The 22141-nt window shown below is 34.2% G+C and overlaps 1 protein-coding gene across 4 annotated transcripts in view; it reads left to right on the top strand.

The window, feature by feature from the left end:
• LOC114878173 (potassium/sodium hyperpolarization-activated cyclic nucleotide-gated channel 2) overlaps nucleotides 1–22141 on the top strand; it is a 72196-nt gene that overhangs the window by 24138 nt on the left and 25917 nt on the right. For all 4 annotated transcript variants that reach the window (XM_029191664.2, XM_029191665.2, XM_029191667.2 and 1 more), the window contains exons 3-5: nucleotides 15553–15716; nucleotides 18209–18345; nucleotides 19554–19697. In XM_029191664.2, coding sequence (XP_029047497.2) covers nucleotides 15553–15716; nucleotides 18209–18345; nucleotides 19554–19697 — 445 coding nt within the window. The remainder of the gene's footprint in view (nucleotides 1–15552; nucleotides 15717–18208; nucleotides 18346–19553; nucleotides 19698–22141) is intronic.

Consider the following 22141-nt stretch of genomic DNA (forward strand, 5'->3'; position numbering starts at 1 on the left):
GGCAAATCTCTCCAGAAAAACCTACATTTTTATCCACGTTACCTCATAAATCGCATCCACAGCTTTGCTGCTCCAGATTTACTTCTTCCCTCTGGATAAAAACAAACTGCAACAGCATTACATTGAACTTACACAAAAATACAATATCTCAGTTATCTTTCCCAGATAATAAATATAATATAAAATGGACAATCAAATGTGTACCCCTAAAATAATACATTTATACAGTTTCCTACATCAGGAGTTCTCAAAGTGTATGTTACAACCCCATATGGGACCACATAACTAAATTTGGGAGTTATTTCAGCAAAATTAAAAATTTTTGGACGTGCAATTGAAAATTATTATTTATAAATTTTCTTTATGATTTATTGTCAGCAAATATTTTAATTCGTAATTCCTAGTTTATAAAATATTTGCTCGAATAAAGGGGGTTGTCAAGTAGGAAAGTATAAGAACCCTTGTCCTATATGATCAAGAATAATATATCATATTTATCTTTTTATTAAGAACTTTATTTAATGTTACATATACTATCTTCATGCAGAAAAAAGGTTTTTCAACTGGTGTAGGATCAACATTCGAACAAAGTGTACAGAATCACCTGACCTTAAAACGAAAAATGTAAAAGAAACGAGTAAATATGAAACACCCTGAGGGTTTAGTTGCATCGGATAGTAGGAAGCCCGTCCCATTGGAGGACATCGGGCATGCATGGTGTTTCACGAGGGCATCGAGGTTCCCTTAGCATAAATTTGAAATTGCAATCGACGTGTCCTCGTGTCCCGTGACACCTTTCCCAGCTACGCGCAGCTATTTATGTGTAATGTTGACACGTTGCGCTTAATTTAGTCTAATCAAGCAGACCAGGATGCCTGGAGTCGTTATCGATCCTCCAACAGTTGGTTTCCAGCTACCTAAACGCGTCCGCAATGTGTTAGGACCTGACAAAACCGACTGACACGGCTAATCCTGTAGCTAAACACCCTGGAGAGATTATCCAAGATGATTGTTTAAGAGGATCGTAAATTTACAATACATTATCCAAGATTCAGGAAATAATTAATTTTGAAATGTATAAAGTCTAGCAGGATTTTATGACAGAAAAGTATCGCGATGTAGCAATTATATTACATCTATTTAAAGCTCAAATTCTAATGAAAATAATTATATAAAGCTTTCAAAAATATCTTCAATACAAAATGGCTATTGGTCCATTATAGCAGACAAAGAATCAGAATGGAATTCTTATCCTTTATATTGTTCCTTTACCAATTTCAATCATTAATTTGTGTCATATTATTTATTAAAATGTCACAGGATATATTTCACTGATCAAGTACAATTATCAGAGTAAAAGTTGTATTTTGCCACATCAAAGAACCGGTTCACCTTCTACTTTCGAAATTCATTGTCAATCGAAATCGGAGCTGAGAATAAGACTATGAAATCGGGGACCTCCAAAGAGAGGCAGGAACCTCTGCAGGGAAGGCCACTTGGCGATCGACATTTCCAAGTCGATCTGTCGCCTTCTGGAATCACCTTCACCAGGTAATCTCGAGGGAGCGTCTCACGCGAGTACACGTGTCGCACGAGGAAATGTCGAGATGGTGGTGAGCCTCGGTGCGACGCGATTTTGTGTTAGTGGGCCATGGCCGTGCGCTAGCTACAAGGAACAGGAGTAGGTTCAAATATTTTATTAGTCCAAGATTAACAGCCATCTCACGATTCCAGTGAATCCTGGTAGAGGAGGATCAGGGTTAATGGCGTGTCGGATGCCAACTGATTGCTTTTACGCTGTTTCTTTCAATTGCTCCTCGATGATTACAATTTGTCGTCGAGCATCTTCGTTTAATTAGGATTTTAGTCCTCTAGCTCGATTAAAAATTCCAGATTTTAATGTTGATTCAACACGTTAACCCTTTGTTGCATCGTGTTGCGTATAGAGTGTACAAAATGGTTGTACTTTATTTTGGGGGACATACAATTATTGACTTTTATTTTGACAGTCTAATAGTATTTGATGAGTCGAATACAAAAATGTCAGTTTTAAGATCAGGAGTTCATGTATTCGAAAGTTATACCTATGTAAAGTTGAGTGTTTTTAGTATATTTTAAGAGGTTAGTTTGACGCCATATTGATTTCTACCCATAATTCGTCCAATCAGCAAAGTCACTGCCTGTACCATTTTGGCGGGAGAAATCAAATCTCTTGATCATCGAACTAACTTAATTCAAAGGAAGGAAAATGTACTTAGAAATACTTTGAAAATATTCAATTTAGAAAATATATAATCTAACCAACCTCATTTATCAACATTTGTAGAACACATGTAGCTAGAGATAATATACTATTTGATTTTCCCGACAAAATGGCTGCGGTCCACGTGATCTATTTAGAAGCAACGACAGCGCTGATTGGACAAATTACGTATAGAAATCAATATGGCGTCAAAATAACCTCAAAATACACTAAAAATACGTATTTTTGTATGTGCATAACTTTTGAACTAGTGGATTCCTGAGCTTGACACTAATATTTTTAAATTCTATTTGTCGAATACTATCAGAATATATGAAAATAATCAACAAGTTTGCGTCCCCCAAAGTAAAGTTCAGCCCATAAAATAATAAACGAAGCGGATATTTTCAATTTAAAAGAATGGAAAAATTTCGTTTATTACGTTCCAAGTACTTGCGGTTAAAATTATATTTTATATTGTTTGAAAGCTCCTTCTGCAGTGTGTTCACAATTTGTTTGAGTTTTGTTCCAAAGGTAGCCGATCGGAAAACAAACGATAAGACTTTTTCTCATTAGTTATCGTTAGTCGATCGCAGGGGAAAATAATGTGGTACGGTTGAATCGAAATTTTCCAGGTTTGCCTATAACTTTTGACACGATGATTTATTGCACTGAATTTATTATCTCTACCATTGACAGATTCATATTTCTTCAGACCGTATTGATTAATGAGTACTCAACTTACATTATACTGTGTACACTCGCTATCAGATTAGGCTTCCATTGGGAAAACATAAATTTTCAAAATCTTAATTTTGTTGATATTAATAATAATATGATTTTCAATTGTTATATGCTATAAAATTTAATATATAACTGAAAAGTACGAATAATAAAGTAAATATCAATTCAAATTTCCCGCGTAGTTTATACGCAAGTGGTGGGGGGTCGCAGCTATATATATGGGTCCCTCTCTCCTACATCTTTATTCTCTTCGGAGACGCCGACGGGGAAGGGTGCGAATCCATAACATTATGTTTACAGTAAAAATTTTTCTTTTGTTTATATTATGATCTATAATTGAAAATAAATATTTGCCTCGTTTATGAAACTTATATCTGTCACATGAAAATATTCTTTTCCAGAAATCATAATTAATCAAATCATGTGTTCCATTGGTAAACATAAATTTCTGTTATCAAATAATATACCATTAATTTAATGGTATATTTAATCTGAATGAGTTACAAGATACATTTATTTATCGTGTAATTTTAATTGATTATTCGTCAGGCTGGATTAAGTTGAATTTGAATTTTATATTACGTATTTAACCGGTGTGGCATGAACAGCTTTCGCGATATCGGATGTATACCTGTCGAACGATGAAGTTATTTGAGTAGGTGGTTCTTTAATCATGTTTCCAGCATGTTGTAGTGTGCTTGATGTTTTCGAAATAAATTTCACGTGTCTGACAGTTCAATGTTGAAATTCGAATGAAGTACTATATAGATAGCATTGCGTAATTATTTTATTGGCAATACCATGAATAATTGTTATTTAAAATAGACAGACAGTATTGACGACGAATCTAAAAAAAAGGAATTAAATTAGAATTAATTTTCAGTTTCAATCTGCTAGCGTTATTTCAACGATACTTTTTTTTTTCTTCTTCATTCATTTCGTAATTATTCGACTAAATTGAATTCGTAGCATCAGTGACCCCCGTGCCAATCAACCTATTAATTACCAGCCTCTAAATTGTCCACGATTCCTGGTTTCATTCACAACCACGAGAAACCAACGTGGTCGTCGTGTGTGGCGCGAACAAGAACAATCGTTCCGCCTGTTTCATCTTCTTTTTCTTTTTTTAAAACGACAGTGTAATTAAACGTGGCCCACGCGATGCTGTGGGCCACAGGACGAACAGGTCCGGCAATTAAGACGAGCTTAATTAATTAATTCGTCTCTGTTCTTGCGTTAATTCTCGAGGCGCGAAACCACGGCGACCCTGACCTACGCCCACTCTCTTCATCTTCATCTTCTAATTCTTCTTCTTCTTCGTTTTTTTTCTTTTCTTTCGCGGTTTTACCACGAACGCTTTGTGCATCCTTCTTCTGGATTGCCGAGTGCGGTTTCGCTGTCTGCGGCCGGTGCTCGGTGGTGAGAACAAGTGGATAGGGGTTTGAGGTCGAGCTTCGGAATACGTGAAGCTTGAAATGAAATTATGGAAACCGACAGCCGAGTGCTGAGTTTTAGGCAAATCTGATTATAGAGAGATTTACAAGGCTTGAATTCTGTGGTTCTTTTAGGCTCATGTTTGGTTCGGAAGAGAATTAGGTGGAGGGAAATTTGAAAGGGTTAAACTTTGTGGTTTGGAGATATTTATGTGGACCATATGGAACCATATATCATTTTTAAAAATTTGTTGGTTTTTTTTTATTTAACCCACCGAATTGGATGAATAAAAATCGCTTTCTAAATAATAAAAATATTATTCATTTGCAAAGATATCATTTGAACAATGATAATAGGGTCAGATCCAAATAAATACATATTTTTATATTCAAACTAAATGATTTATTTGAAAGTATTAATACAATAATTTGTCAATTTTTGAAATAGAGCAGTTTTAAAACCGCCGGGGTTAATTTAACCCCACGTGGTTCGAGGAGTGTTAAATAGAATTGCAAAAAATGTGCGTGGAAATTAGTTAAGGAGGGTCGATATTATATTTATTACATTTCAAATATGCATAATCATGGAGAAATAGGGTGTATTATTGTTAAATATGAATTTATTTAAAATGGTCATATTAATAATAGAGTCATTAACCGCAATATATTTAATAATAAACACATGATTATTACTCTAACATAGGAGAAGATGGGGATTCTCATTGAAAATAAGTATAATTGTTTTATTAATTATACAAAAGAAAAATATCATCTATTATAATACTCTTATATGTCATAGTAATAAAATTATATAAGTAGCAACGTTATTGACCCTTTTCCTAAAAAAGTAGAAAATATAATACATTTATTACATAATAAACTATAATTCTATTTGGAACAAAAGGTATTCGGACTACGAAAGACAATTATATTTTATTATTTACCAGCGGAGTCTAGGTCGATCGTGACCCACATTTACAAAACATGTAAAAGGGCATTAACCTACAGTTAAATATATAATTTTTAAACAAAAGAATTTCATGTAGGTTGGAAGAATAATTTTTAAAGGAACAGTGTAAAATTTAGAAAATGGAAATAATATAAAGCACAGAATTAAATTAGAATTTATTGTGGCTTTCTTCGTGGTCCGCCGTCCGAGAATTCAGAAATCCATTATATTATGTTTCTTAATTTTTTAGGAGAAGGATCAACAATTGTATACATTACTCTATTCAGAGATGGCATAACAATAAAATCCAGCATGTATTAGTAAAAGAAACAAAAAATAATACTAGCCATCTCACCCCATTCTTCTCTACATAATCATAAATAAAAAGGGTATATTATTAAACATAAATTTCTTTAAAATGGTCACATTAATAATAGAGCCATTATCGACAATGTATCTAAGAATAAACACAGAGCTTATACATTATTTTTATAATTGAAATGCATTATTACAAGAGTCACGCAAACCCAAAGCACTGAGATATAGTACTCTGATGTATAAAATTGGTGTATTGTTTTACTACAATTATCCAGGTTTCCTGCAAAGATTTATATCCAGATTTTCACGCCTGTTTTAGAATAGAAAAAAGATTCTTAAGAAAATATTTGAAAATCGAAGTAATGGATTATGGGATAATGTTAAATCAAACTCAGTTAATTCTATAAATCTCAATATTTATTTTAAAAGCTTGAAGGAACGTCTTGAAGAATCCTCCTGAAAATGCACGCAGAAAACTGGTGCCCACTTTCAGAAAGGAAAAATAACGACCCCGAGCCTTTCAATGTGTTTATTACTCAGTCAGACCCTTAGGTCTGGTACGGCTAGAAACTCATCGATTCTGGTGACAGAAGACCTTAGTAGAGATTAATTTTTGTATACAGAAAATAATAGAGGTGTGCGAGTACTCGTAATTTACAAGCCGAACTGAACTCGCTTCGGTTGTTCGAGCCGAGTCGATCGCTTGAATTTGTCGAGCTACTCGAAATCGACGAACTGTTTGATATAAAAGCGAGCTACTCGAAAAAATCGAAACTTCGATTTACTTGAAGATGAATTTTCAATTCGAAAATGTTCGAATTTAACTTTCGAGTTGCTCGTACAAATTCGAACTGTTCGAGTTACACGAATATTCATCTATTATTATTGGTAGAATCACCATCCATAGAAGTTGAAAAGAAAGAAGAGTATGTAGAACCAAAAAAAAAACAGTTGACTATTTCACGAGGGCTCGAATATTCGAGTAGTTCGATTTTTTCGAGTAGCTTGGCAAATTCAAGCGATCGACTCGGCTCGACCGACCGATCATTGTTCGACTCGAAATTCGAGTACTCGAATAAATCGAGTACTCGCACACCTCTAGAAAATAATATTATTCCAACACGAAGAGATCTCTCAATGTCTTCTGTTCTCTAAGAACATTCTCAAAGTGTCCGGCTAATGAGTACGACGTGATACGTTTGATCATCCGCTACGCGCTATAACGACTCAATTAATTATTCTCAAGTAGCGTTGATCGTCGGTCCTGCGTATTGAAGCGAGTTTCATGGGCACTACGCACGTATTTTAACTCTTATCATCCGTGCACGCTGTCATATTATAATACTTTGTATTATATTTCAACATTCTAATTAAAACACTCGTTTCTTTACGCACTGCAACTTCCTTATAAAAAGAAACTAGTATAACATGATCGATATTTAGGAAGAATTAAAAGAATTTCTATTAAAAGTCGTACTTTAATTCCTTTTTAAAAAAAGGAGAGATTCTCAGTGCATGCAAGTTTTCATATTACGTCGAATTCTTTTCTATTCAAAAACGTCCATTGTCTCGGTAGAAGCTCCATTTTACATCGGACACTTTTTGTCCAAGATTATTCCAAAAGAGAACGTTCCCAGAGAGATCAAAATTAAAAGATCAAAGGCAATCTAATTCGACCAATCTTTTCCTCTTTTCATACTTTTGTTCTTCTATCAGTTGCTACAAAATTTAGAGAAAAATATAATATTTAATTTATTATTTTGCATTGTTTTCTCACAATTAATGGTACTCAGAATTTTCTTAGAATTTTTTCTTCTTTTGTTGTTTCATTATTTGATTAGAAATTTATCATCTGGATAATTGGTTAATTAAATCATAATACATACTTGTTAGACTTGTAGAATCTCTAAAAATTAACCTTCATAAATGAGGATACATCTTTGGAGCTTAGAAACCTTCGAATTTATCATAAAAGTATTCTGCCTTTTTTTAAATTTTCCAAACAGGGATAATTACAATTTGGAGCTGAAAAAGTTTCGAATTTATCAGAAAAATAATTCTGCCTTTTTTTTAAATCTTTCAATCAGGGATAATTACAATCTTTAATTATGAAGATAGCAAGTCTTATTACTCATTACTCTAATTACTATCTTTTTATACGACGTTCTGCCCTCGATAGGAGTTCGATTCAAGATGCAATAATTGAAACACGTCTAAGTCGTCTAAAATTTTCTTTTTTTATCGGAGAAATTTGAAAGTTTCAAAGGAAACGTCTGATATTTCCAGTCAGACGACACGGAAAGCTTATTCACTGTTAAGTGTAAGGCGAATCACGCGGTTAAACGAGTCGCAGCAATCGCGACAGCGTGATCAAAGGTTGGCGTATGGGAGAAATAGAGGGATAGACAGGGAGAGACTGAGAAGGTATAGATAGGTCGACTTGAAATTTGCATCGTGCTATAAAACTGCACGCACGCGGCCGTGCTTCTGGTTATGTCAGCATCCTCTGCCAGACAATGGACGACCCCGCGGTATTGTTCGGCAGGCCTGTGTACACCGCTCGTGTGTATGGCTACTATTTCATGGTGATTCTTACTAATCGATGTAATCGCGTGTACGTGTATGCGCCACGGTCGCTTCCACGTGCACCAACCGTACACTGTCGTTCATAAGTTTCGGTTCGAAGCACATCGCTATCGCGTGAAAAAAAAAAAAAAAAAGAAAAACATCGATTTCGATTATGTCACTGACTCGTTTCAAATGCAATCCACAGTGGATTTCTTCATCTAAGATTAAAGGAGTTATTTTTGTAACGTAGCAAAGAAAATGCAATGTACAATTTGAAAGATTTAGAAATTCAGAAATTTTTTAGATTGAGTTAATTTTAGGTAATTAAATTCGAATTTATGGAGTTAGAGTTAGGACTAGTCTAACACTTAGAAATTCTTGCTAATTGTATTCTAATTATTAGAGACATTAGAATGTGGATTTTGGGAACTTTTTCAGTTCTTGCTGCAAAAGAAATTTGAAAAAGACATTATTGAGGACTTAGAAATTTTTTAAATTATACTCTAATTTTAAGAAAAATTAGAAATTTTGTGTTAAAAATTGGAAATTTTTGTTAGAAGGATAATTCTAATTTAAAAAGAAATTAGAAACTTTTTGTCAGAAATTAGAAATTTCTAGATTTTTGTTAGAGGGGTAATTCTAATTTTAAGAAAAATTATTTGTTAGAAATTAGAAATTTTTGTTAGAAGGATAATTCTAATTATTTTAATTTTTCTTAAAATTAGAATTAAGATTTTAATTAAAAGAGGAGTCTCACCCAATTTAAAACAATTTTAATACCGAGAATTCATAATAAATCATGATTGATCTAAAGAACATTTTGTCTGCTTTAGGTAAGAATAATTTCAATTGAAATTCCGCCAGCTGTTTTTTTTCTCCATTGTTGCTCTTCTGCATAACAGACAAATAATTAACGGGAATACGTCATCGCTTAAAAGATTCCATCGATCACCTTCGTTAAAAATAAATCATTTCAATCAACGGTTAACAGCAACCATGAAATGTGTATGTGAAAAACACCTGTGAGAAACATCAGATTAATGATTTTCACAGAAACCTTATCTGACGAGATGATCAACCGGCTAACACAATTAATCGAGAAGAATGGAAAATGTTGATTAAAAAATTTGTTACAACAAACGATTACGTGGAAGAAAGTATCTCTATTCTATTTTTAGATACACGTACCATTTTACCAAGCTTAAATTCCTCTTTTAATAATACGTGCACTTATAAAGATTAAATTGCTCTCTTTAACGCGTGTACAGTATCGCGCAAAAATTGAAGTGTCTTTTTTTTTTATAACGCTTGCTCTATTTTACCATTCTCTGTGTATACTTTCCCAATTCGTATATTACTTTTTTTTTTTTAAGTTGTTTAGTTAGCGAGGAATTAAAATCAAATCGATGTTCACGGTTTCGCGTGAATGAAGATCCGTGACGCGTGTATCATCAAAAACCGATTACCAGATTCAGGCCACTTTATTTTCCAACGACGTCGCCGAAATCAATTCAGCTTAAGTAGGTATCTATGTACGGAAAGCTGGCGAAGCAACGAGCACCGTGAAATATTGAGCAACCATTTCCAGTTAATCCTGAAGACGTTGATTAATCCTTGCAGACTTCTCGAACAAGTTGAACCGGTGTTAAAAGGCAGGATGCAGGTATCGATGCAAAATTAAAACTAAATATATATATAGGGAAACGTTTGCAGTTATTGATCCCTATATAATGATGAACTCTTTTCTTTAATAAAGTAGAAAAATTTTTTTTTTTTATATTTTACGATGAGCGAGAGTAAGGTAGGGTAGAAAATATAATATAATGCATTTTTGATCTCTCGGATGGCGGACCATGGAGAGAGCCACAATTCTAATTCTTCTAATACACGAAACTCTTTTGTTTAAAAATGATATATTTAATTTTTTGATAAATTTGGGTCACGATTGATCTAAATTATACGTATACGTTACCCTATATAGATTTTCATGCGAAATTTGAATTATTGAATCATCGATTTCGGATTATAGAAAGTCAGATGCGATTTCATGAGATAAAAGTATCACCAAATACTACTTATGGTGTATTAATTTCAAGCTTAAGGTTTCACGAAAATAACTACATAAACCTTTCATTAATATTTCTAATACAAAATGGCTGATTGCGGTTCGCAACCAACAATACATCAGCAATAGCTAATTTCGATATGGATAAAGTCCATCAGAATTTCATGATATAAAAGTACCCCAAAATAACACTTATGAAATATTAATTTAAAGTTTAAAGTTGAACGAAAATAACTGTACAAACCTTTCATTAATATTTCTAATACAAAATGGCTGATAGCTAATTTCGATATGGATAAAATCTATCAGAATTTCATGACATAAAAGTACCTTAAAATAGCATTTATAAAATATCAATTTAAAGTTTAAAGCTGAACAAAAATAACTATATAAACCTTTCATTAATATTTTTAATACAAAATGGCTGATTGTGGTTCGCAACCAACAATACATCAGAAATAGCTAATTTCGACATGGATAAAGTCCATCAGAATTTCATGACATAGAAGTACTACAAATAATCACTTATGAAATATTAATTCAAAGCTTAAAGTTTGATGAAAATAACTGCATAAGCGTTTCATCGATATTATTATTATAATAGAAAATGGCCGAGTCTTGGTTAGTTTCGAATGTAAACGAAGAAAGTATATGTATCTTCGAGGAATACCTGGATTTCTGTCAATTATAATACATAAGGGAAAGCAGAAGGACAGTATAGCATATTTCATCGGTCGATTTCTCGATTCCTGTTGCATAATGGGAGCTGAAGAAGTGGTCAATTAGACGGCAGGAGGATTCTGTACATACCAATCAGTGTCGGGAGGATTAGCTGATAGCTCTGAATACATTGCCTACCGGTCTCTAATGACTGGTCTCGTTCAATGGACTTGAATGAGGCTTCAAAGTGCGACTTTTCTTCCGCGAAGTGAATCTAATTGAGATGAACAGGTGTCAGATGAAATGAAAGTTTCATTAAACCAAAACTCAAACGATAAACATTAAGGGGACTTTCTCATCGAATCCTTTAAAATATAAATGATTTTTAGACATTTTTTTTTAAGTATACAACTATTGTTATTTGAATATACGAAAACATTTTTTTTCTTGTTGTGGTTCCTGTTGTGGTGTCATTTGTAGATTGTGGTCACTGCACTGCTTACAGAATACAGGGTGTAAACGGTGGCCATGATAATTCAATAAATAATTTTAAAATAAAAGAGTTTCATGTATTGGAGGAATAATTTTTAATGGTACAGTGTAAAATTTAGAAAATGAAAATTAAATTAGAATTGTGGATCTCTTCAGGGTCCGCCATTGGAGGATCAAGAAGCACATTATGTTATACTTTTTACTTATTTAGGAAAAGGGTTAATCGATGACTCTGTATTGAACCATTTCGAGATAAAAAAGATAAAATGGCAGTGTTTTATGCAAAAAGTTGTCAAAAAACAATCAATTTTCCGTATAAATGTGTCAATAACAAACGAACTATGTTACAAAATTCATCAATTTTTGTTTATGCCACATTAACAATACCGCAAGAATTTTTCGAATCAATTCACAATTTCTTTTGCAAGCATGGTCACCGTCCGTAAAATTCACCTGTCGAGGAAACCGCATCTAAAGTTTTATTTTGCATTCTCATGTTTATTTTATCAAAATTAGCTACTGTTCCATTTACCTTTAGTTAGCTATGCCAGCACCCTTCTGACTTCAAAAGTCCCCTTAAATTCATCTTCGAAATTCTTCTATTCCTTGTTCGGAATCTCCGTCTATTCCTTAAAATAAACAATTTCCATTTGAATTTATTCAAGAGGTGCTTTCCATTTTCTGAAACAAAGAAGCAAATTTTTACAACGAGCTGTTGGACAGTGTTCCATAAAACTGGGAAGGGCTTTACTCTGCTGATTGAGAATGCATAATACAACAGCAGTCGCGAAATCGCGCGAAACTCTGGACCCGAATTGCACTTTCTTAAATATACATAAACGACTGCTGCCTGGATAGAAACGGAGAATAATTGGCTGCATCGTGAATCTATACCACGGTTGCATTATTTCGTTGTTTAGCGTTTGCGCCAGATCTGCGTTCGTGCAAAGTTCCATAGAAATTCTCTCGTTAGACTCGAATGCTCGAGAACGCGTTTCGAATCGGGCTGAGAATCGATCAGAATCCTTTATCAACTCGTCGACTTGAAATTTGATCGCAACGGTATCGAAGTTTCCGTATCGTTTGTTCGCGTTCGAACTGGTGGAAATTTGCAGACAATTCGGGATACTCGATTAAAGCTCCTCTTCGATTTTCGGAAGAACTGGATATTCTTGTTTGTCTCATTGAAATTGTGAGATTTAATAACGCGTTCTTCGTGGCTCGAACGAATTTAGAAGCTCGAGAAAGTTGAGAAAACGTGTACCAGGGAAAGTTTTGATACACGACCTCCTTACTTGCTGAATTGTCTGTGGCAAATGAAGACGAACGAGGTGACCCGAGAAACGTGACACTGAAAATGCTCATTTTTCTTGGGGTTGTTGAAAAATTTTTAAGAAATATACACTGTATTCGTTATAATGTTGGACACTTGGTTCATCCAGTGGAAAAGAGTTATGTCTAAAAATGTTGTGTTTTTAAGTTTTTTTGCAAAGATCTAATTTTATAGAAAATAAATGTTAGAAAAGAATTACATATAGCAAAGTAAATCTTAAGCTGAGCTATTTAAAAAGACTTGGTATTTTAGAGGTAAAGAAAAAAGGGTTAATTTCTTTAATCAAAGAGAATAAATGTGTACCAATGTAGTACTAAAATTTTTATAAAAATTTTGACTTATACAAACATTCCTGTTACTTTATTTCAGAAATGTATCAATAATTTTTTACAATATTTTTTAAATTATTTTATAATTGAGTCGAAATTTCAGTGTGAAGTACAAAATTTGAAGAATATGATTATCATATTAAATTTAAAAGAGATACATCTGTAATTTTCTCTTTAGATTTACATTATTAAAACCTTAAACTATACCACCTTTTAGAAGCTTAATAAATAATTTATTATATCAAAAAATTGTTATTTTGTGCCTATTAATAAAAATAATAGAGGTAATTAAAATTCTAGCAAATCTTAAAATGTTTCTCTTTTTCTCTGGATGAGCGACTTCTAATAATTTAACAAAACAAGGATAATATACTAATTTTCTTTAACACCTTAATCACCACGCTACTACCACTTAAAATTTCGAATATTTTTATTTCTAACATATGTTTGTATATCCAAGAATTTAATTACAAATATTTCCAGCTGGGTAAATGGGGATGAATAAAATTCCAAATGTGATTTACCAGAGTTTACAAATCGTCGTTTCGATTGTTTTCATATCGTGAAAAAAAGAATGTATTTTTGAAACTGCTGCGAATCCGGTCCCCTGATAACTGAGATATAAACAGCCGATGATCGAACGATTCTTGAGGAATTGTTAAAATTAGCTGAATATTGAACGAGACATCCGGGGTTTGCAGTTTCGAAATTGTGCAAGCTTGAGAATTAAGTTGGAAAGCGCTTTTAAATTGTCTCGAATTCACGGAGTTACCCCACGAGGCCTGCTCGTTAAAGCGGATCCTCGTGCAAAAAGCCGAGCATAAATCTCGGCTCTGAGGGATATGGTTATCACCAGGGTATAATCTCTCGTTGCTTCTAGGTCAGTGTCTAGTGGCACGTACAGGGTGTTAAAAAAAGAGAGGGTTGAAGAACAGAAATTCTGTTTATTATCGCAGTTACGACGGTCACCTTAATGAACTCATTTAACCTGAGTAGGTGTTCATTTTTTCACCGAATGTCAATAACCTAATTATTTTATTAAAATTCAGTGTAAAATAAAGAACAATCAAGGAAAGGGAAAAAGGTACAAAATATTAAAAATGTTTTGAACATCGTGAATGAAATTTTTAAGCTCATCCTTTATTAGCTTATTGGAGAGTAATTAAGTTATTGAAATTTAATTATCATTAACTTTCAGAATATTCCAGGATTTAGCTCTTCTAAAATTAACGATTAAATGGGGTAACGTACAAGGTTATTAACCCTTTTCCTAAAAAAGGTAGAAAATATAATATAATGCGTTTTTTATATAAGCTATAATTATATTTGGGACGAAATGGATTTGAATTTCGAAAGATAATTATATTTTATTATTTAACCCTTAAACACTGGATTGGATTAATCGTAACCCAAACTTACTAGAAAGTTAGATGCATAATTTTTAAACTAAAAAATTTCATGTATTAGAAGAATTAGAACTGTGGCTCTCTCCATGGTCCGCCGTCCGACGGTTCAGAAACGATATTTATTACTTTGTTAGCAAAAAATCAATCATTGCACAGGGGTCAACAACTGTATACGTTATCCTACTGCTATTTCCTGAAATATTTCTGCGTGCTTCTAAAAATAACGAATCGAAATGGTAAATACAGAGATGTTCAATTTTCCAGCTCGGATAGGTGAATCATTTTTAGCTCTTTATTTATGGTCGGGAAGCACCGGCTCAATTTCAGGCTCGGTAAATATTTAAAGATCCTCCGCTACGGTTTTCTGTTCGATTTAATTCAAACGTTTTCATTTATCCGCGATATCCTCTTCAATTTCCACCTTCGAATCTCAAAGTATCCAGAAAAATCTCAGCCTAATTTTCAACGTAAACACGAGCTACCTGGGTGCAACAGTTTTCGCCCTCTTGGCAATGAAAGTACCTACCTCCATCGTATCTTCAGGGCAAAAAAAAGCGGAAGAAAGTGAGGAAAAAAAAGGAGAAGAAAATCCATGAAAGAACGAAGGGCAATTTCTGAAAGGTCCGCTTTAATCAGTTCGATTCGAAGCGGAACGGGTAACATTGGCCCACTTCGACGAGTAATAACGTTGCTACATCGCTGCAATAAATGCACCTCGTATCTGCCGGCAGCTTCGAAGTTGCTCGAAAACCGTGACAGAGAGCTTCTCCGACTACGCGTCGTTGAACCTCGAGCTTTCGCGGCACCTTCGGACCGGAAGTCTCACTCGAGTACCTTCAACCGGAGTGTCGTTTCTATCTCTGCCTCTGATTCGAATCCGTGAAATTCGCTGCCTCGCTCCTTGACGATTAAAGATGCGCTCGTTTTACAGATAGTAGTAAAAGTAGATGGAAATATAAGCTGAGGTGTTGGGAACTCGAGATTTCATGGGTTTTCATTTCTTTTTGTTACAGATTCTACTGGGACCTCTGCATGCTCCTCCTGCTGGTAGCTAATCTGATAATTCTGCCAGTCGCCATTAGTTTTTTCAATGACGACCTAAGCACTAGGTGGATAGCCTTCAACTGCCTTTCCGACACGATATTCCTCATAGACATTGTCGTCAACTTCAGGACAGGTATGCATTCTAATTTTAACCCTTTGACTGCTGTGGACATTAATTATAATTAAATAAAGGTTATCAGTGCATGTTACATTTTTCATTTTTAAAAAAATGGAAAAAAATAGAAAAATGGATGGAAATAAAAAAAATGATAAGTGTTAGTGACACTCAGCAGTTAAAGAGTTAATAAAATAAAGCAATTAGAAAATGGAATTTGAAATAATAATCTTCCTCAAAACGAATGTACCATAGTTGACTAATTTCAAGGAAAACGAAGTTTTAGCTTTCTCTGATGAAGCGAAAAGAATTCAAAAAAAAATGGAAAAGAAAAACTGTGAGGAAGAAATGAGGTCGCCCATTCTTTCCTCGATGTCCTTCTTCCGGTGTGCACGCGACAATGCAAACTTTTGCATCGTTTCTGATTCTCATTCCCGCAAACATGCGGTTACACGATTAATCTCAATCGTCGAGCAAACGAAGGAGAGCCTCTTTTTATACCTTCAAATCGAATATTTGGTTGAATGGTTCGGCTGATCCTCGATAAGGCTTTAAACGAGAGCAAGTAGGCAAACTTGAATCGAAAGGGGATACTTTGTCCGGGTTAAATCGAGTCCTCCTTATATTATTCTTCTACTTTCCCACTATTGGATTACTATCTTCTCTAGCCATCGTGAAACTTCTTAAAGAGTTCAATAATTGTGGAGGGAAATACTTTTAATATCTGGATCTCAGAAAGAATAACATTTTACATGTTTCCTGTATCAAACTTTTTACCCCTTCTGATGGTTAAAATTATTTTATTCCAAGTCGTTTAATTTTTAATATAATTTTTGATATAAGGAGTTATTGGTAACCCATGCTCTAAATTTAATAGTATAAATTTAAAAATGAAAGAAGAAAATTGGAAAGACTGATAATTTGAAATAGAAAATTAAGAAATTGATTGACATTTGTATTATTGAGTCAACGTGTTAATAAAATAGAGAATAAAGTTTTAGGATCCAGTTTTCAGATTTAATTGTGCTACTATCTCAACTCTAGAGGCAGAGTGTATTAAGTCCAGTTTTTTGAAAAAATGACATTTCACATTTTTTTCATTCTTCCTGATAGTAACAAGTTATTTAATTTTTAATATAATAGTTTAAAAATAATATTAAGTCCATATCTTGTTTCGTGCCAAACAGTCTAGAGGGTTCTTGATACTAGTTCACAAAAAATTTCCTAGCCAAGCAATTTGAAGTCCAGTGTTGGATTAAAATAATTTTGGATTTCTGCTTTGAAAGATGTCTCAGAGACATATCCAGGTCTATGATATTAAGTCACACAAGAAGAGATACAAAATTAGAAACAGACAGTATTGAATCAAGATATGTTGATATTAGGTCACTGAAATATTAAGTCCAATTTATTTTTTATTTCAAAAAGTAACAATATAACTTTTAAACAATAAAACGATACATTCTTAAAAATTACAAGATTTTTGCATCTTTGATTTCCTCTTTCCTAAAGTTTAAAAAGTATGATTTAACACTCCCTGGCTCTGGGAACCAGATAAGGATTACCTCTTTCAAATTTTAATTACTATTAATTGATAAGAAATGAAGGTATTATTCATAATTAGCAAAGTAATATAAGTTTCACCCGAATGGTGTAACAGACAGTATCATCCCCTTTAATGTGAATCATTAGAACTTGTTTTCTTTTCAAACTTGACCCAAGTCATCTGGTGTCAACGACGCTGACGGTATCTCAAAGGCAGCTGCGTTTCAAAGCCTTTTACAACGTTATCTAATCGCGAGCGAATAGAAGACGAGGAAAAGTGGAAAATTTCAGGGTTGAAACGCCTCTTTTTTTAGAAAAGAAAGAAAACTATCGTTTTATATTCGACGTTTATAAATTATAAACTTATAAAAGGTAAAGATAACATACAATTCGGAAAATAAAAATTCATCGTACTTTTTAAAATAAATTATTGGCAAGAATCTTCTTTTTCCTTGAATCCGCGAAAATACAACGGTTCCCGGAAGGTGATAGTCACACCATTGGCATATAAATATTTCCTGATCGATGGAGTTGTCGCAGGTGGACGCGTTTTCAGGTGTTAGTATTCAGTCGGTGGAACGCAATATTGGTCGACGGCCGATAATCTGGATCAAGAATTCGCAACAATCGCGAATTCGACGCGGACCACGTACACGGTTTAACGCGTACAATGGCTTTCATCGCGACACGGGCACGTGACCCAAATTTCGACAAGAACGCGTTTCAAATTAATCCCTCGGGCAATAACGAAACGTCTAAGCTGCCACTGCAACCTACGTATCGAATTGTTATTGCCACATTTGTCTTGTCTCGACGAAGTTAACTGTCTTACAAATTACCAGAAACAATTAACACTTTCAGAACGATGCGACGTGACGCGATGCATCTTATGATTTTCTATCGCGATTGAAAATTATTTATCGATTGGATGAAAATGAAAATTTCTTCCTTCTCTGCTTCTTCAGGTATAATGCAGCAGGATAACGCCGAGCAAGTGATCCTGGACCCGAAGTTAATCGCGAAAAACTACCTCAGGACATGGTTCTTTCTCGACCTCATTTCCTCCATACCACTAGACTACATTTTCCTCATATTTAATCAAGTAAGTGCATATTAATTATCCACACCATTCGGAGTAGGGGAAGGTGGGGTGAGATGGATGCAGGGCCGGTCCAACTGTGCAACACGTGCATTTTTGGGGGTGGAAAAATTGGATTAAATTATAGGAAATTTAGATCTAAATCATTTTTTAACTGTTTTTCGGAGGTCTCTCTCTCTCCTTTCGCAAAATATATAGTTTATGATAATTTTTCATTAACTCATGAATTCTTATTAATCAATACTTCTGTTTGGAATTTATTAAGACTAAGTAAGAGTTTTCTTTTGAAGGGTAAAGGTGGTAAAGTAAATTATTGCACAGGGTGGTAAAATTTGTAGGACTGGCTCTGGATGAATGTCCTAAATAAAAATCAGTGTATTGTTTTATTTCTTCCACAAAAATAGCATTTTACTGAGATAATCTTACATGTTGTAGCATCGAAATTATATATATAAAAAGAAATTTTATAGTTATCTTTGGTATAAGATGAACAACTAATTTATAAATGTTTTCGGTGTCTTACCTTATATACTAATTGACCTTTTCCCTAGAAAAGTAGAAAATATAATCTGATGAGTTTCTTTCATAATAAATTATAATTCTATTGGAAACAAATAATATTCGGACTATGAAAGATAATTATATTTTATTATTTAATTAAAGTGAATAGTATAATTTTGAAAGAAAAGAATTTCATGTATTAGAAGAATAATTTTTAAAGGGGCAGTGTAAAATTTAGAAAATGAAAGTTAAAGAAGTACAGAATTAAATTAGAATTTTCAGCCACCTTGGGGCTCTCTCCATGGTCCGCCATCCAAATGTTAAAAAACACATTATATTATATTTCTTACTTTATTAGAAAAAGGAGTCAATCATTGCATAAAAATTAACAAATACACAAGTTATTATTCTATACAATAAAAACCGATTAGCTTTAATAAAAAAAGCAAAAAACAATACTCGCCATCTTACCCCATCCTCCCCTACTTATTTAATAGTAATAATTTCTAGCATGTTGACACCTACTTAATTATCAAAGGTGTTCTAGAACGCGACCCGATACTACCCGAATACCGGGTACCCGAAATTTTCGAATCTTCACACACCTCTATTAATTATTCTTAACAATCCTAACAAAATTTATTTCTACGCAGCTGGATGGCCCGTGACGAAGCAAACCCAACCCCCGGTGATAATCTGAAAATTTTCAGTTTCAGGACTTTAGCGAGTCCTTCCAGATCCTGCATGCTGGCCGTGCTCTAAGGATCCTCAGGCTTGCGAAACTGTTGTCGCTCGTTAGGTTACTACGGTTGTCAAGACTGGTGCGGTATGTCTCGCAATGGGAAGAGGTCTATGTGAGTGTTTACAACAATTTCTTATACAAGCACCCCTTATATATATATATATTTATTTTAATTTTGGTATACGTATATATATATATACATAAATTTCTTCTTTTTTATATATATATATATACACATATACATATATATTTTTTTTTCATATATAATATACCCACAGCTCGTGTGATCCTTGTACAAAGAGAAAGAAACCAAGCGTCTCGTCGTCGTTTTGTTCGTCAGTTTCAAAAACTGACCGACTTTGTTTTTCTTTTTATCCTTGAGCCTCTCTTTATGGCAGCCGCTGTCTGTCTGTACAGCTTTGCGTCGCCGTTCAGTTTTTGCAATGTTCCTTCTGGGGCCTGGCTGGTCCAACCCGGTTCTGTCAATTTTTGGAACTGTCTCGCAATTAACAGGACCCACCAACCCCCCCTCTATAAAATACTCGTGTGCTCGCCGGGATGCTTTTTAAAATGGAGAGAAATCACCAACGAATCGAAAGGGGGCCAATGGATTCGATCGAACGAGACCGATTTAAATACGTTCCGAGAAAAAGGACCAGCTGACCGATTACGATCCTGACGAGCTTTTCACGTCAATGCTGGATCTCCTATCACGGAAAGTACCGTGGAAAACTTTACGTCAGCCTCGTCGAGAGCTGTCGTCGAATCTCGAACATTTCGCTCGTTAAATAATTTTCTCAGCCATAGAATTTTCTTTTCGAATAATTTTCAATCGTGGCATTTTCGGGACCACCGTTCAGGCTCTCCTTACACCTGTGGAAATTGAATTTATTATTTCTTTTTTTCTCTCTCCATCGCTGCGGTGAATCCCATGGATGGCGAACTTGTTAGACCACACCACAGATATATATATATATATACACACATGTACACAGACGTACGTCCTTGCTTAACGTATGCTCAATATGTATATTTTTCTTAAACGGATACACCGTCCCCGTGGCTCTACTCCTGTTCCAGCTTATTTTCATTACAGAGATTACTCTCCAAACCTTCCGTTTGTGTGTGTGCGTGTCTTTTTTCTCTATCTGTCTGTTTCTTTCTCTAACGCGATTACCCACTCGTACTACACCTGTTAACGATCCCTCGAAGGTGGCGATGGGTGATTTCAATCGTTTCGTGGTATAGGAAGCTGTGGATAATTGGAGTGAAAGGTGTTTAGCAGGGTGAGGTAAATCTTGATCAATTTTATGGGAAGTTTTGCAGGAGGCTCTCGTTATATCGCCAGGTGAATGATTCGACGTTCGTATGAATTTGTAAAGCATACCATTGTTATTTTTTCATTATTATATTTTATGATAATTATACATTTCTATCTCTCTTATGCTGTTTCAATTTGAAAGCTCCACTTTACAGCCAGTCAGCGGCAATATAACGAGAGTCTACTGTAGTTATTTTGGATTTTTCAAGGTTTTGCTAGTCTTCGAGTTATGGAGATTTTGAAAGTTTTTGAAAGTAGTTGTAGGAAGGGTCAAAGTGATTTGTGACATAATTAATTAATTTGGAAAGAATTGTTTATCAAGTCATTTTGACCTCCTTGATAGCTCTAGTGGTAAAGTAAGTTCTAGTGTAAAATAATTCATTCCGTAGCCTAGTGCCCCAATTTCATATTTTTATTATAATTATTAGTCTGATTTTCATGGTAGTGAAAATTTTTGTTAATATCAAATCTTTTTACCTTATCGTTAGATGAAACTGTACATTAGAAAATTGGAAATCTAATGCTCCAGTTTGATATTTATAATTATTAATTTAATTATAATTGCATTCAGAGTTTCATTTATTTCAACATAACACAAATATTTCCACACTACATAAACGTTACAAAATTTAATTACAATTAGGAAAATCACAGATTAGAAACGATAGTATACGTGACAAAATTTTCATCAATCACACAAAGCGTAAAAATTTCCAAATTCCACAAGATTTCCAATCTCGAAGAACGCTGAAAACCTTCCTCCACAAACATATTTCAAACAAATTGAGGAACATCTTCCATCGCCACCTGTTCGGTTCGTCTGATCGATCCTCTTTCTGTTTCTTTCAATTTTCTTTACTTTGATTTCGAACACGAACGTACAAGTGGCATGAAATCGGAAGCGTGACGCGTGCACGAGACGATGTTTTTCGAGTCGTGCATCGTCGATTACGTTCCCAAAGATTTTTCTCGAGAGTTTTCCCCGCTCGATAGGTGTTCTCGTGAAAGAGGGTACACCGGTCTCGTTAGCGATAGGTAAGTAGTTCTCGAACGGAAGTCCTCTTGGCTCGATCTTCCGTATACTCGAATGATTTTCAATCGATTGTCTTGAGAACATTGGAAAATCATTTTCGAATCGATGGGAAACTCTGAGAGACTCGTTGATTTTTTTGAAATGCAAGGAGCTGTGCTTTGATCAAACTTTGCTCTGATAAGACACAGTATTTCTATTCCTT

Source organism: Osmia bicornis, chromosome 8 (assembly GCF_907164935.1).
Source record: "Osmia bicornis bicornis chromosome 8, iOsmBic2.1, whole genome shotgun sequence".
NCBI classification, from domain to species: Eukaryota; Metazoa; Arthropoda; class Insecta; order Hymenoptera; family Megachilidae; genus Osmia; species Osmia bicornis.